This window comes from Populus alba, chromosome 16, assembly GCF_005239225.2.
Source record: "Populus alba chromosome 16, ASM523922v2, whole genome shotgun sequence".
Lineage (NCBI taxonomy): Eukaryota > Viridiplantae > Streptophyta > Magnoliopsida > Malpighiales > Salicaceae > Populus > Populus alba.
This window is the reverse complement of record NC_133299.1, coordinates 8,324,459-8,341,888: the sequence shown is the minus strand read 5'-3', so window position 1 is coordinate 8,341,888 and position 17,430 is coordinate 8,324,459. Positions and strand designations below refer to the sequence as shown.

The 17,430-nt window shown below is 32.2% G+C and overlaps 1 protein-coding gene across 2 annotated transcripts; it reads right to left on the bottom strand.

The window, feature by feature from the left end:
• Positions 1-2,129: 2,129 nt before the first annotated feature.
• LOC118045890 (uncharacterized) lies at positions 2,130-10,265 on the bottom strand. 2 transcript variants are annotated; one of them, XM_035054636.2, is made up of 9 exons: positions 9,887-10,265; positions 9,330-9,512; positions 8,996-9,250; positions 8,121-8,155; positions 7,963-8,031; positions 5,177-5,342; positions 4,440-5,095; positions 2,598-4,267; positions 2,130-2,427 (listed from the first exon to the last, which is right to left on the bottom strand). In XM_035054636.2, exons 1-8 carry the CDS (start codon positions 10,005-10,007, stop codon positions 2,609-2,611), a joined length of 3,144 nt encoding a protein of 1,047 aa, XP_034910527.1. In that variant the 5' UTR covers positions 10,008-10,265; the 3' UTR covers positions 2,130-2,427; positions 2,598-2,608. The 2 variants fall into 2 exon arrangements, with proteins under 2 accessions (XP_034910527.1, XP_073261222.1); XM_073405121.1 differs by having other exon boundaries at positions 2,130-4,267.
• Positions 10,266-17,430: the final 7,165 nt, after the last annotated feature.

Sequence of the window (17,430 nt, the reverse complement as noted above, 5' to 3'; positions counted from 1 at the left end):
TATTTCATCCATAATATTTGAGTACAACAACTACCCACTAAAATATATTATGCTTCAATTATTGATAACATTATAGTGTTCTGTTTCTTATTAGCCCAAGATACTAGTGATGATTCTAGAAAGTGACATGTTCCACTATTATTTTTGTTATTAACTTTACACTGATAAAATCAGCACTCAAATAGATAATCAAACTCAAATTACTTCGTTTTAGATACCACAATCCTAAATCAATTCAATCATACAATTAACAAAAAAAGTGTTTAATAGCACTACCATAAGATTTTTAGAACATGCTTGAAAACATGAAATTAGACAAACACAAAATATAATATTGGATCTGCTTGTAGTTAAATATTTGATAATATTTACATTCTTACAATTTTCATCCATATCAAGCTTTGTTGATGTTCATATAGGCGTGTCAACTTCTTTGACATATTTCAACCCAAATCTTTTCAAAAGATACTTGATGTGCTTTCTTTGGTTGATGAATATGTCATCGTTCGTTTATTTGATTTGCAATCCAATAAAGAGGTTAAATTCTCCTATCATGGTCATTTTGAATTCGTTTTACATGCACTTTGCAAAATCCTTACAAAGAGATTTATTAATGACACTAAATATAATATCATCAACATAGATTTACACAATTAAGATGTTTTTACCTTTTCTTTTAGTAAAGAGAGTGATGTCAATTTTGCTAATGTTGAAACCATTTTTAATAAGAAAGGTCTTGAGTCTATCATACCATGCCTTATGTGTTTGTTTTAAACCATATAAGGCCTTTTAAGTTTAAAAACATGATCGTTAAAAAAATAATTCTTAAAAACTTAGTTTGCTCAACATATATTTTTTTCATGATAAAACCATTTAAAAATACACTTTTAACATCCATTTAGAAAAGTATAAAGTTGTGATAACATGCATAAGTAAAAAAAACATCTTAATTGATTTTAGTCTAGCTATTGGTGCAAAAGTTTCTTCATAATTAATATATTATTCTTGATTATAATTTTTGACATCTATTCTAACTTTATTTCTAACAAGTGTCTCATATTCATCAATTTTGTTCTTGAAAACCCACTTTGTTTCTATAATGGACTGATTGTTAGGTCTAAAAACTAGTTTCCACACATTTTTTTTTTTAAATTGATTTAGCTTATCTTGTATAACTAAGATCCAATTATCATCATTTTTTGCTTCAAAAAGTGATTTAGGTTCTATATGCGAAACAAATGCAAGATAACCATTTATATTCCTAAAAAATGCTCTAGTTTTAGTATCTTCAAAAAGATTTTCAATATTTAACTCACGATGGTGAAAGCTTACATAATTTTGCTCTTTCGGTGGCATAAAAAAGTTATCTATCATCTTTTGTTGATTGTTTGTGCTTGGTATGTCTTTGTTCATTCCATTCATTGTTGCCCTTTATGAAAGTTTTATCATTTAGACTCAAATATTAAACATTTTCATTAATATAATTTAGAATCTCAGTAATTTTATCATTTTGAGTTTCCTCAAAGGTGACATGCATGGATTCCTTAAGACAAATTATTATATTATTATAAACTATATATGTTTTGCTTGAGGAATAATAAAAAAATATTCCTACTTTGAATTTTGAATTAAATTTGTTCAAATTATCTTTGGTGTTCAGAATAAAACATTTTAAACCAAAATATTTGAAATATAAACATAAAATAATTTAATTTTTTTAAAAAACTTTTTAAATGCAAAAGCAAACAAAATCATAATCAACATTATAAATAAACTAAGATTTATTTAAGGTTACTCTAATACACTGACAACTTTCTTGAGGTTTCTTAAAATAACTATTAACAAACAAAATTATTTAAAATATATCATAATTTATTAACCATTTTACATATTAAATTAGTTTGATTCTTAAAAGTAATATATGCATAAACCATTAAAAAATATTATTATTTTTTAGTGTGAATATTTCAAATGTATAAAAAAGGCATATGTTAAATGCATAAAATATTAAAAGTACTATTTTTTTATTGTGAATAACTGAAATATATAAATGTGGCCTTTATATAAAAAATATTATTATTTTATTAATTGTGAATAATTGAAATGCATAAATGAGGTACCACTAGATGTCAATAAAATCATTTTTAAAGCATTCAAAACATTTACATCCCACAGAAAATCCAATGAAGCATCAATGATATAAACATGGATATGTAGGCATAAAATGTACATTCGAACTCTAACTGTGTCCTCCCGATATCACATCCTACATGTCTGATTTGCACACCCTTACACAATTTACACCCCACAGAAAACCCTAACAAGAAACGTGGGGTGAAGCTCTCAGATCCTTCCACACATTCTCTTGTTGGTAGGAAACAGAAACTCAGATAGTAGTTTAAACATTTTCTCCATGTAAACACCTATCTGCAATCCATTATGAGGCAAGATCAATCTAGCATGAAGCAGAACTCCAGGAAACTTAAAGAATGACTTCATTAATACTTACTGATGACTTAAGATTAAAATAATTTCATCAAGTTGCAAGAGTATGACACAATATAATGGTATTTGATGATCACTTTATGCAATTATACCTTCGAGAAATTTACTGCTGGGATGTTTCACCATCTTTAGGTTTTCCATTGGTGGGTGTTGGATGTAGTAAGATGGCCGCCTCTGCCATCTGTGCTTCCACCGTTGTTGATGCCCTGGCAGGAGTGGCAGAGCAAGCAGGCTTTGACAACTCATTGTATTCCTCCTGAATTCCAAAATCAACTTTGCTGGCATCATCTTGAGAATGGGAAAGAGAATCACTGACAAGTTCTTTGTGCACTTCGACATGAATATCTAAAGTTCCGATTTGTTTGGTCAAACTATCAACCAGGTCTTTAACAGAAACTTTCTCAATTCCTGCCTCTGCCTTCTCTGCTTCCACCATTGTTGATGCTATAGCAGGATACGGAGAGGAAGTAGGATTTGACAACTCTTTGAATTGCTCACCAATATGAGAATGAACTCTGCCAACATCATCTTGAGAAAAGGAAAGAGAATCACCCACCGCTTCTTTATGTATCTTGACATGAATACCAAAAGCTCCTATTTGTTTGGTCAAACCATCAACTTGGTCTTCAGAAGAAGCTTTATGAAGACCTGCCTCTGCTTTCTCTGTTTCCACCATTGATGATGCAATATCAGGAACAGGAGAGCACGCAGGATTTGGCAATTCTTTGCATTCCTCCTGAATACCAGAATCAACTCTGATGACATCATGTCGAGAAAGGGAAAGAGAATCACCACCCCCTTCTTTGTGCATATCAAGATGAAAATCTACAGCTCCAACTTGTTTGGTCAAGTCACCAACTTGGCCTTCAACAAAATCTTTCTCAATTCCTGCCTCTGCTTCCACGATTGTTGATGCCATAGTAGGATTCAGGGAGCTAGTAGGCTTTGATGAGTGATTGAATTCCTCCTGAATACCAGAATCAACTCTGCTGACATCATCTTTAGAAAGGGAAAGAGAATCACCTACAGTTTCTTTGTGCATCTCGATATAAAAATCTACAGCTCCAATTTGTTTGGTCAAACCATCAACTCGATCTTCAATAGAAGCCTTTTCCTTCTCATTGGTGCTGTAAGGATAAGGCAAACTATCCTTGATATAATTTTGGCTACATATCACATCTCCACTTACTTTCTCTAATGAGGTTATATTTTCAACCTTAGGAATAGAACTCGAGTCAGTTGTGATATAAGGCAATCCATTGCAGAGAGTAACCTCTGTATCTTTTTCAGGAGCATCACCCTTGCACTCTGTTTCCTTTTTATCCTTCAAGAAACAGGCATCCCCATTCTTTTCAGTAAAACCACCATCTGAATTGTTCAGAGACTTATTACATTCTTCCAATCCAACTTTCTTATCCTTCAAATTGCTTTTTCTTTCACCTTGAAGAGACATTCTGTTCTGGGCTTTCAGAGATATGCTAGCATTGCGTTTCTCATTTTTCACAGCACTGGAGACCCTTGGTGCTGCGATAGAGGATTCCTGCAGTGGCAAGGGAGATTTAGATTTCATGCCCGAGGCAGTTACCTGATCCATGATTCTGGTTCCCCGAACTGCTGTTCTAGCAGGCTGAAGCTTTCCAACCTTCGCTTCATTTGATCCTCCATTTGGACTAACACTTCCTGCCCCAAATCCAGGCAAGCCACTGGGCAGAGCTTCATGAGATTGCTTATTTCTATTGGGAGTTCGCACAGCTGATCTTACCTGCATAATTGACAAATTACATGTGTATATTAATTGCCCGAAAAAGAACAAAATGGAAGAAAAATGATAGTTATCCTAGGCATTATAAATAACGTCTTTTTTATCCCCTTTCCCTTGGCAAAACCACTTCCCAACTAGTCTAAATGCTTATGAAGGGAAACTCAGAACTGACCCCATCAAAGAAACCAATTTTGGGTGACGGCAACCGAAGGCCTGAGGGTTTAGCCGAATCTGGATGGAGAACTGAACTGCTTGCTGTAGTAGCTTTCTTTACACATTCACCCGACAATCCTACTTGGGTACCATGCCCAACAGAGTGTTCATCATTGAAATAGTTTTGAGAATCCATAACTTGGGAGGCATCACTGTCTCCAGAAGCATCTTTGCAAGAGCTAATGTCAAAGCTAGATCTTGAACTGTTAGACTTTTTATTAAGTGTAGAAGTTGGAGATAATGATGCTGAAGACCATTCACTGATAGAGCTAGCAGGTGATATGTTGGAAGAGAGTTTGGTCACGGATTTCAAATAGGGAGAGAGATGTGAACTAGTTGACTGGTTTTTGTTTCTTGATGGCAATTTTAACGCGGTTTTGACATTTGAAGTAGAGGAAGAATGATTGCCAGTTCTGGAGTCATCCTTTCTCAAAAAATTCAATGAAGATTTACTGCTACTATCTGATGACAAACGTCCTGAACTATCAACACAGGAAGAAGTTTTTAGCTGAGTCTTCAATGCTGATGAAGATCGCAATGAAGATTTAATAGGCAATGTGGGCCTAGGCACAACATTTCGGGGACCACCCAAAGCAGGTACTTTTGCCCCCCTACCTGCACAATGCATTTAGATCAGCAGTCGCACATTTTCTGTATTGCAAGGAATAAATCATAAAAAATGAGAGATGAATATACCAGTCAATCTTTTTTCATTTTCTGGACTATCCTTATACTTTTCCACTTTGACACGGTTGGCACCTAAGGAAGCTCTCTTAGTTGCTGGTGTTAAGATGGGACCAACTCTGCTCGCTATCTTGGGCGGCCTACATAGAGATTTTGAATCTCCATTTACAGGATTAGACTGTATTGACAAAATAATGTTAGTTAAACCATATACAAAATCAGGTCCATTTCGTCATATGCTTATTTTTTGCCTCCTTAAAGTAAACAAACAGCATGCCCAATATTATCTAGACAAATACATCGAGATGAAATGACCAATGACCAATATCTGCTTCCATTTAAACTAGTGTTGTGTCGCTTAAGCGCTACAAGCAAGGCAAGGCCACAACACTTTCATTAGCCTCAAGCGATGAATTTCAATGATGCGCTCACCTGGTAAGTGAGTGTTGGGCATTAAAGCTAATGCCAGCTTGAAATACATCTTTTCTGTTGGATTTTTTTTTAAAAAAATGATTTATGTTGACATGTTTGTTCGTTATTTTAATCTACCACAAGAAATAATTTAGAGGTATTTTTTTGTAAAAAACAAGGATTAGGGTAGTAAGTTTTTTTAAAAAAATCATTAAAGTGAAAGGCAAACATACAAGAAATGACATGTAAAGAGACACCAACCACACTTTCATTTTTCAACCATCGTGTTGAACAGAGTTAGAGAAGAACAAGTAATACTTTAATTTTTTTATCTTTAATGCTCTATATTTTATTATATGTCATCTTTTTATTTCTTTCTCACTCGACTTCTTTCTTCACTTTTTTTCTTTCTCTCATGTTATTCCTTCACTCTCTCTTTTCACATGCACATTTTAATGATGTTATGTTGCCAAAATTTCTAACTTTTTTTTCTGTGTTTTTTAAACTTCAGTTGATATCATGTACCTGCATTCATAGTCAATACAAAAATTAGTTAGTACTTCAGTAAATTGAAATTACATTTAACAATATTTTTACATTTAACTTTCATAGAAAAAATAGCAAATGAAGAATTGACAACAAGAGAGATCCTACATGGAAGTACACTAATTGAAAACAAAACAACAAAACGTAGAGTTTTTCAAGCACAACAACATCAAATTTGGGCATATAAAAAAGTCCTCCTAAAGCGAAGGAGGAGTTGAAAGCTTACATGGAAGCAAAGAAGACACAAAAGGCCGTATCACATGGTCTTCCACCTGAATTTGATAAAGTTGAAGCTCTTAGGGATGATGTTGAAGAGGATGATAGAGCACAAGGGATAAGTTTGACTTCACTTGGTAAAAAAGTAGGTGAAGGAAGTGGCTGACAAGATAGTGGAAAGAAAGCGAAGGGTGAGGGATCAATGGATTTGTTTATGATCCCAAAATGAGGACAAAAGGTAAAGTTGAGACAAATAAACATAAATGATGCTTGTAAAAAAGAAACAAGAGCTAGAACAACTCAATAGCTCGCTTCTTTTATCAAGCAAGGATTGCATTCAATGTTGCTCATTTGGAAAGCTCTAAGAAGATCGTTGAAGTTATTGAAAGATATGGACTAAATTTGAAACCTCCTAGTTATCATAAACTTCAAGTTTCACTACTTAAGAAAGAGATGGATTATACCAATGATTTGTTGAAAGGGAAAAGAGAGGAATGAGCAAAACATGTTTGTTCTATTATGTCAGATGGATGGACGAATTGGAGGAATAGAAGCATAATCAATTTTATTATTAATTGGTCTTTGGGTTTCATGTTTATTGAGTCTATTGATAGATCATTTTTTGAAAATCCAGTGAGAAGACATTTCAGTTATGTAGATTTGTGAAGCAAATTGAAGAGAGCAATGTTGTCCATGTAATCACCGACAATTGAAGCAATTATGAGTTAGCCGATAAGTAGTTATTTATTAATTTGTATGTTGTAATTTAGATTCTTATTTCAATTAATTGATTAAATATGTTATATTTCTAAAATTTTATATTTGAATTTTGTTATTACAATTAAATAAGTTATTAAAAGCAAAGAGGAAGCACTTGTATTAGACTCCATGCAGCTCATTGTAAGAATCTTATGTTAGAAGATATTAGAAAAATTCTTCAAGTCAAGAAAACTTTAGAAAAAACTATTTTTGTTATTGGTTTTTTTTATAACCACCATGGTGCATTGAATATGATGAGGAAATTTATAAAGAAAAGAAAGTTGATGAAGCATGGAGTTACTCGATTTGTAACAGAAGATGAATTGATGTTTGATGGAGATATAATTTAGAGTGATATGGCAAGGGCAACTAGAGCTAAAGAACCAAGAACAAATACTAGCCAATAAACAGTTGAGAAGAAGTGTAGGAACATCAAGAGCTAGAACTACACATGAAAAGGGATCAAGTTCTAATTCTAAATAAGTGCATTATGGTTTGAGAGATGAGGATTTGAGTTATAATCATAAAATTGAGTATATGGTGGACTCAAGTGAAGGAGAGGAAAGCATGGGTGAGGATGTGATTAATGAATAATAATGATAAAATTTAAGTTTTGCTTTTTAATCTATTTAATACTTTAAAAAGAGTGAAAATATAATTTTATATGACTATGTTATAGTATTTTAGTAGTGTTTGATATTATAACAGCAGTTGCTTTTCAAAAGTGCTTTTCACATATAAATACATTAAAATAATATTTTTTTAAAATTTTTTAAAATTTATTTTTGACATTAAAACAATAAAAAAAAGAACTAATATCAAAGTAAATGCAAGCTATGAACTATGAAGTTTCTGGACAAACAGACCTGCTTTGCAGTCTTCTCTATTCCTTGCATGACTGCATTTGGTTTGTTGGGAGCAGATTTGGCTTTTAACTGAAATTTACAATAATAAAGTATTAAGTACAATAGTTCTTATAAATAGCGACAATTAAGTAATTTACAGTTCTAGCTGTTGAAGTTACCTTATTTTGAGAAGCAACATCCGCTTTCTCCAAAGCTGAAAGGAATAGTTCTGTTAGTTGAAGTTAACTAACAAAAAATATAAGATCATAATGGATTTATTGAAATCTTCCAGCCAAAATCCACAAGTTAACTGGGGAACGTAATAATCTAATCAACCTGAACTTAGACGAAAGTTGGTCACAGCAAGTAAACAAAGGAAACTATCCTGCAAGATCCAAACATGTGCACACATGCAAGAGGGAAAATGATGGCAGGTTGACATCACACATGGAATACCCAACACAACTGCAACATCGTTTGTGCATGAAAATGAGTCCAGCAATCGTAGCTAAAGTTATGAAATGCATGTTTACTTTAGACTATCCTGCAAGACCCAAACCCACAAATACAAGAGAATGACAGCTCAAAGTTCTACAGGGTAAATCCAACAAAATCACACCATCTTTTCCGCAATGGAATTAATCCAGCAGGTATAACTAGATGGATGAAATGCATGTTTACTTTTCACCTTGTCCCCTGGGCAAACACAAGCATTATGCCCATCTTAGCTAGGAATCAAGATGACCTACGGATTTTAGATTTTGCGACATCAGAAAAGATTATTTTAGACTGTTAGAGCTGAAAACCAGCTGAATGGTAGTGGCAATGCTGGAAAATGTGATGGAACTTGTCAGGACAGTTTGACAGTATTAGAGGAGGTAAATGAATGGAACCCAATTGGCTATGTGGTTGTATCACCAAAGGACTTAAGTAATAGCTTACTAGACTTGGAACAATCAATTATGTTGGTGATAGTGGACTGGACTCATGGCTGCAAAGATGCAGTATTTTAGTTGGTCTTAGACCAAGTGTACAAATAAACTCATGTACTTACATGGGATACTTGCATTTTCTGTTTCCGGAGAAACCACTTTACTAGTTGAATTTGCCACATCAGATCCTTTAGTGGATCGCTGGATTGAAGCTCTTATATCTCCAAACAAGTCAGCCTCAAGATTCTCCAACGTCAAATTATCACTCGCTAATGTGGATATTGAATCAGTAGATTTATGAATATCCTCTTCAATTCCAGGTAACATATGTTTCCCACTTCCAATCATGGTAGACAACTCCTCCGGTTCTAAAACACCTGCTTGCACCAAAAAGGCATACACGATCACACCATACCGGACAATGATAAGACAGAAGTACAGGAAATGAAAGCAAACCTGCGCTTGTGAAGAAAGCACTGTCCCAAGCTATACTTTTGCGCAAGTTATACTTGTTCTTCTTTTTCACCCTATCTGCTTCCACTGATTCAACTGGCTCAGCTCCTACTTCTCCCCCGTCGAATTGCGTCAAGTTGGCATCTGTAAAACCCAAATTACTCTTGGCCTCTGTCTTAGCAGCATCTGCATTTTTAGTGCTAACAGATTATTTATGCCATCCATAATCAAACAAATTTGTTCACAATCTGCAATCTTTTGGGCACTTTAAAGCTTATATCAATCACCGCTAATGCTCAATTTCTGAAACTATTTTCTTGGATTAAAGAAAATACTGAGATTAAGCAAGTAGGAAAAATAAAAAGGGGTAATTAAAGTTCCCAATTTAAAAATAAAAATAATAAGCAACAAGATCACCCACCTTCACGTCGCAACAAACAAATAAATCACTAGTTATATTTTTAAGCTCATTTGCAGAACTAAAAACAGCTTAATCAAGGTTTTTTTTTTTTTTTTTTTTAAAAAAAAAGTAATAATTAGATGAGTGTTAAAAAGAGGACCTGAAAATCGGACATGAAAGTCGTGAGAAGGGGAGCTATAGAGGCAATCGTCTTCGAAGGAGACATCAATGAGGCTCAGCCTTCTATCTTCGAAACAGAAATTTTGCTCTGATTCATTCATTGCGAAGAGGATCTATAATCTATGTCGAAAACAAAAAATCGAGGCCTTAAAAGCTATTTATTTATTGATTTTGAATTTAGGGCTTGGAGTGTGAGAGATTTTAGAGCCAGGTCGAAAAGTAGGCCGTTGCCGATAGTCTAAAGAGAGGGAGATAAAATTTTGAATTTTTGGAGAAGCGGTGGTTTAAAAAAATTAATTAAAAGAGAAAAAACACGGTAAGATGGGATGTAGGTGTCTGTCTGGTGAATGTCCGCTTTGACGGAGATCAAGGTTTCCTGTCATCCAGTGCTGAGCTATGCGCAAACCACTACCGTTTGATCACGTCAGGGAAAGACCCACAGCTATAATGAATGGCTGTGATCAAATTATTGCCAGACGAAAGAAATTCAGGTGTCATTTTCTTAAATAATAAACAATGTAGGGTAAAAAAATTGATTTTTAACTTTCGTTTCTAGGAAAATTACCGGTCATTGGATCATGATTTCGATGACCAAGCGGCATTAAAAATTATTACTTTTATTGCTTACAAATTTGGACGACACAAAAAATGCTAAAAGGATAGGCGTCTTTCATTTGCATGTCTTTTATTTGAAGATGTAATTTTATTTTTATTTTGATAAACTAGTGTATTTGAGAAGAAAATTGGAAAATAGCTTAGCTTAGGATATGTAATTAAAACCAGCTAAAACTCAATATAGGATGTGTTTTTCCTAGTAATGAAATCTATATTCCTAACTAGGAATATTACATTTGCTTGTGTTGTGTAATTCTAGTAATACAATTTATCAAATAATCAATTTAACTTAAAAGATTAAGTTATTAAGTGAGGTTCTAAGATATGATTTACATTATTTTCTAACACATTCATTTAAGTGAAAAGCTTTTTGGACTTGAAACTTGTATAGGTTTATACTACCTTATGCTTAATTTTTATCAAATAAATAGGGATAGTGAGATTCGAACTCGTAATCACTTGTTCATTAAAGTTTTGATACCATGTAAAAGAACCAATTCAACCTAAAAACTTAAACTGTTAAGTGAAGTTTCCAAGATATGATTTATATTATTCTCTAACACAATCATCTCAATTGGTTCATTTGCGGTACTTAGAGGTGTTTGATATTGAATTTTAACAAGTTTTCCATTAAAATTTGGAAAAAAAAAAAAACGCTTCAAATTATTATTTTTTTAGTGTTTTTGGATTGTTTTTGATATGCTAAAATTAAAATTAAATTTTAAAAAAATATTATTTTAATGTATTTCTAAAAAAAAAAATACTTTTAAAAGCAACTGCTGCTACACTTTCAAACACCCCTTCAGCTTGATGCAACCAACACAATTCAAATTCTAATATATATAGCTGTATTTTAAACTCTTTCACATATTGATACCTAGTTTCATATGCAAAATAACCACAATTCAATCTATGATATTTTAGTGTATAAAGCTCGTAGTGGATATGTGGGCGCTTTAAAATTTAGTTCCTTGACACTATGATATATTTAACTAAAGGAAAAGTATAATATCTTAAGTAGGGAAATTTAAATGGTGGAATACAAAGGTATCTACATATAGAACTCAAAATGTGTTATATGATAATCATTTTTCTTTAATATGTGAATGACATCTAATCATGTCTAATTATATAAAACTATATATAATAATAATAAAAAAAAAGCATCAACCTTTCATTATGCATTAATAAACAATTCATTATGGAATTCAACAATGAAATTATCATATTAATCGAGGATAAAGTGATCCTTTTACATCTTGGATTGGTTGTTATAGGATTAACACAACTATAACACCTAAGAGGAAGGGTGAATTAGATGCATCACTAATATTAACAACTAATACAAATTAATTTAAATAAACACAATAACTAACAATATAATTAAATTACTTAAAGTAAAGAGATAATTGAGAGAACGTGCAAACTCATTTTAAATATGGTTTGACAAATCTACATCCATACCTCAAATACCAAACAATACTTGAGTATTGTATTCTTTAGCTTTTCAAAGCTTAATTTAGAGTACAATAACCACTTAATGAATCCACGCTAAGATTTTTGTACAACTTTAAGATATTCCCTCTCTAAGATTTTTCTTCCACTTGAAGATATGCTCCTTTAAAAAAATTTTCCTAAGTGAAAATACTTCACAAAAACCAAGAGTTTTTCCCTGACTCTCAAAGGTTTATAAGAGTGATTTTTGTTATCATAGTTTACCTTCTCAATAGAGTGAATAATATAACCAAAAGTTCTAGTATCTCAATATCTCATAAGATAGCTGTAAGATCCCACATCGGAAGCGAGCATCCAAAGCCAGGGCCTTATAAATGCATGCTCACCTTGAGTAGTAAGACGCTTTTTGGGGTCACGCGTAGCTACCAAGAACAAAACCGTGAAGGGAACCTGGGTGGAAGCCCTAGATTTAGGTGGACTAGGAGGCCCAAATCGGACAATATCTTGCTAGTGAGGTGGGGTGTTACATCCATCTCTAACCATGCCTATCTTAGTCAACAAAGTACTAGTCAAAGCCTCTTCAAGCAAGGAAACAAGTGATGGTGTCTCAAATATGGCATCAAATTCATTGGCACTACCAATAATTTGTTATTCTTCCTAAACTTATGCATTCATTTGGTCCTTATAAACCCAAGCACCATGTATATTTAAGACATGTTTCATGTTGATGAGGGTCATATTATCTATCTTCATTAACTTTGGATACGGTATCCTATTTGTACCTATTAGCATCTTAAAATGGTAAAAAATAGATTTTAATGCTTAACCATAAGGTAGAGATTTTTGTATTTTTTTAATCATGTGTTATGGTCATGTTTTTCACCATAATGTATGATAGGTTTATCATAACCCAATTCTAAGTTATTCGCTAAAATTCACTTTCTTTCAAAATAAAAATAAAATAAATAAAATAAAGGCTAGCAACATGGAGAAAATAGGCCGGAGAGAATTTAAAAATACATAAAAAATGAGTTATAATGTTTTAGGAGATTCAAAGCCTAATTGTTTTCCATTATATCAAAAATTGAGAAAAATATAAATTCAAGGTCAAATTAAATGATTATTGGATGAATTTGCAAAAACTTTAAGCCAAATGACATAATTAAATTTTTAATAGGCACATTTGATTTAATCATGGGCCAAATTAAATTTTAATTATGTTTAAAAATTAATTTGGGTCCAATTGAAGGATTTAATTAAGTGAAAGGACTTAATTATACTACAAAGGGGTCAAATTAATTTTATTAGGGGCTTAATTAATGAAAAATTAAGTTTGGGAGCCCAATTTGGGCTTAATTGAGAAGATTAAAATTTTAAGAGACCAAATTTAATTTTTACCAAGTTAATTAATTGAAATTAGGGGCTTAATTGCAAGAAAATTAAAATTTTTAGGTCAATTAGGGGTTAAATTGAAAGATTTCACATCCAAGGATCATTTTGCACAAGACAGCTAACTATAAGGGCTTAATTGATTGAAATCGGGGGCGAAATTGAAGAAATTAAAAGTTTAATGGTCAATTAGGGGTTAAATTGCATAAATCCGAGACTAGGGACCAAAGTGTAAAAGACGCATAAATTAAGGGCTGGTATTAAAATTTAACAGGCCTTAATCACATTAAATAAAAAGTTTAAGGTCAATTAAGGGTGCAATTGAACAACATTGAAAGTTGGAGGACTAAATTGAAATTAGATAAAAATCCCTAATTTAACCCTAAACGATACCGTTTTGCATTTAAAAAAGAAAAGGGACCAGACATTGCGTCGTCTGGTCACTATTCATTGTCTTCCCTAATTGTGCTAAAAAAGCTGAATGGGTGGTTATTTTTCAAGTGCATTTAATGCTTCATTTCTCCACCAAATTTGACCAAACTTACACGTAAATGATCCCTTGATATTTCTCTACAATTCCATGTGGTCTGTTCAAGTTGAATGACATCACAACAACCCCACTACTGGCCTAAAATGGCCACCTCATGTAGCCTTAAATTGTTAGATTTGACAGTTCATGTTACCTACTTTGAACCAACAGTTGAGATCATTTCCAACCGAATAAAATGTTGAAATGTTTTCCCTATGTAGACAATATTATCATTTTTCATCCCCTATAAATAGAGGTTGATTTCATGGCTTAAGCATAAAAAATCACTAAAAATCAGCTTCCTCCCCCCGTTTTTACTGCCACCGTGAATTTTCTCCTCTTCCTCTCTCCATCATGGCCTTTGGCCACCACCACTCACACCACCATCTCCACCATAACCAAACACTTGACCACCTCATGTGGTGGTTACACCACCTCTCTCTTTCCTTGGAAATCCTCATTCTTTCACCTCCTCTAACAACCCACCGCCGATTTAACCACCATTTTCTCCACTAATGATCGACTATCAGGCCTGCCAAACACAACCACCACGCTAGGTTGCTTTTCACCTACACCCTTTGCTTTTCACCAATTTTGTATAATATCAGACTGTATATTTACACTGTAAGATACAAACCCGATATTAATTAAAAAAAAAGGATGGGTTGGTTGGTTTAATTGGTGTGAAATTTTAGGTAAATGTGTAATTCGAGGGAAATATATATGGAGAAATGTGTTATTTTAAAAAAAAAATTATATGAAAATTGTGTAGTAAAAAACTAATTTCAACAAATTGAAGAAAACTCGCATTTCCTTCTCTTGTGCATGTCTTGGCTAAGATAGAAGAAAATGAAATTATGAATGAGTTAAATGCTTATGAGAATTTTATTTAAGCATAAAGTACAATGAAACTATGGATGAAAATGAATATGCATAAAACTTGAACTTGGAAGGAAGTTCCAATAATGAATGGATATAGTATAATATTTAAAATTCAAGAGAGGTACAACCATAAAGCAATGCATCTAGAACTTGAACATCAGGTAGGCGTTTGACACATTGACATTTTTATTTAACAACTTATTTAGTCAAGTAACTATTAATTCGTTCAATAAGGTATGTTGGTATTTTCTTTATTATAATATGAGTGGAATTATTTATGGTTAGTGTTTGATAATGGACAAGCAAAACTAATTACCTAATAATAAGACTAGTGTTCGATAATAATCGATAAAATTAGTTATTCGGTAATGGATGATGGAAATAATCACTCAGTAATGAGGTTAGTACTCGATAATGGATAGTAGAATTAGTCCATGATAAATGGTTTAGTCCATGATTATTAGACTCTATGAAAGAATTGATTGTAAAGATTGGCTTTTTATGTTGTCAATAACTTAGTATTAATATTTCTAAAGAAAACTTTGTGGGAACTTTGGTAGATTTTTTTAAGAGAAAAAAAAATCCCGGAGTCTTTACTCAAATTAGAGTATTAATCACATTGAAATTTTAAGTATTAAATGGTGTCATTATAGTGGGTTTATAAAGAATCTACTAGCTATCTCTCACATTGTAATGTCCTATACTTTTTTGTATAATTTTTATATTTCTCAGTGTCTTATATGTGAAGTTTAGGGGTAATATTTTTTTTTGTACAATAGCATAAGGTAATCTCAATCTTACAATCTATCAATTAAATTCATAATTACAATGATATACTATTAGAATTTAATTTAATTTAATTACAAAACATTATAAGACTTTACAAGTGGTTTTCCAATAATGAAAGCTAAGTAGATCGATATGACTTTATTAGAAACCTTTAAAGGATGATACTTGGAAATACACAATATCACAAAAATTGTAACAAACATATTTACACACTCACACACACAGTCATTAATATTCAATGAAAATATATGAAAGACATAACATCTTTAATCCCTTCTATAAGCATATCAAATCCATAATAGATTTTCAATGTAATATGTTTTCTCCAACAATTGATGAACTCTCTCCCTTTCTTCTTTATATGAATGAAATTATTGATGTCATATTCCAAATAATACCTCCACTAACAACATATTTCTTTACTCATCTCGTTGCATTCACCACTTGCATTTCTAAATAAATCAAATTCATGGCAATGTCATATCTAATTCTTATTCATGATTTAACTTAATCACTTCTATAAAATCATCATCGCAATCACATAGAGTTCATAGTCCAAATCAACCTAGGATTGACTAATAGGTCAAACATAGTTTAATTATGAGTTCATTAATTTATTTAACACCTTTAAGATTCATGGATATTACTTTGGCTCACTACTTATATTTATTCATTTTGATTAGCTCATCACTATCAATTTCAACTCCAACATCTACTATACCCATTATGGTTCATTGATATATTGTTTTTCAAGCTCAATATGCTATCAATTTGTTTTATTTCTCTATATGCTTTATGTTAATTTGTGTGTGTGTGTGTGTATCCTTAACGTCCATTTATAGCATATTCAAATAATTCTTCAATCTAGGCCTATTGTAATGACCGATTTAAATATCACACATTAAAGTCTGCCATTATTATCAATCTAATATTATCATATTATATTATGTCATTGTGGTCCATTCAAAGAGTTATCATACGAGTGTGCTCATCATCTTTTTGCTCCATTCCTTTAATGAACTAAAGTTGTTTCTATGCATTTAGTAAAGTTAGGTGATGTATTTCCCATTGAGAAAATTGAAGAGTGTGGAGCTATTATTTTATATCTAAAACATCATTGATAAGCGCAAAATTAATGAGAGATTTGGAGTTCTAAAGAAGGTTAAGTTCCTATGGTTGGGAGATTAGTTACTCTGTCTTTTAGAGTTTCTAAATTGTCATCAATGGAACAGTTTTTTGGTGATGAATGTGAAACGAGAATGAACTAACTTTTATTTAATTTTTATAAACTGCACTATTGATGAAGTCTTGAAAACTTTGGTAAAAAATTAGGTTTCCATGATTGCATTCTAAGTTGTGGTGATTGGGCTTGACGCGAGCTTTTTTCTCTTTGAGCTTGATGTTTCCGACAACATGATTCAACACAAGTTCCATGTTAGGAACACAAGACTCTTTATTGCTTAAGTTAAAAAATAAAGGAGAAAATAATGTACATAAAACAAAATATGAGAAAAATATGAGCAAGAGAAAAATATATAAAGTGAGAGCAAAAGCAATGTGTTGTGAATTGCTTTCACTTACATGGCCTTGCTTGAATGTTTTATTTATTTTATTTGGTGACCAAAGATATTTACAGATCTTGATCATATCAACTTACCTCGTGGAGCATGGAAAGTAATGTTACGATACCTCATGATGTATATAATTATAGGTGTCTCGTGGTTAGTGAAGCAATCATGGAAAACAACCTTGTAGTGAGTGAAGAAAAATGAATACAATTGGTGGAAAGCTTGTCACTTATTATTCATCATTCATCATTGGAGTGAAGGAGAGGCTGTTCAAGTTAGGAGATGTCATATTCTAGT

Coding starts and splice junctions, on each gene's coding strand:
- LOC118045890 (XM_073405121.1), bottom strand. CDS start 10,007: ATGAATGAATCAGAGCAAAATTTCTGTTTCGAAGATAGAAGGCTGAGC. Junction 9,251..9,329: donor TGCTTTCTTCACAAGCGCAG/GTTTGCTTTCAT, acceptor TGGTGCAAGCAG/GTGTTTTAGAACCGGAGGAG. Junction 8,156..8,995: donor AGAAAATGCAAGTATCCCAT/GTAAGTACATGA, acceptor TATTCCTTTCAG/CTTTGGAGAAAGCGGATGTT.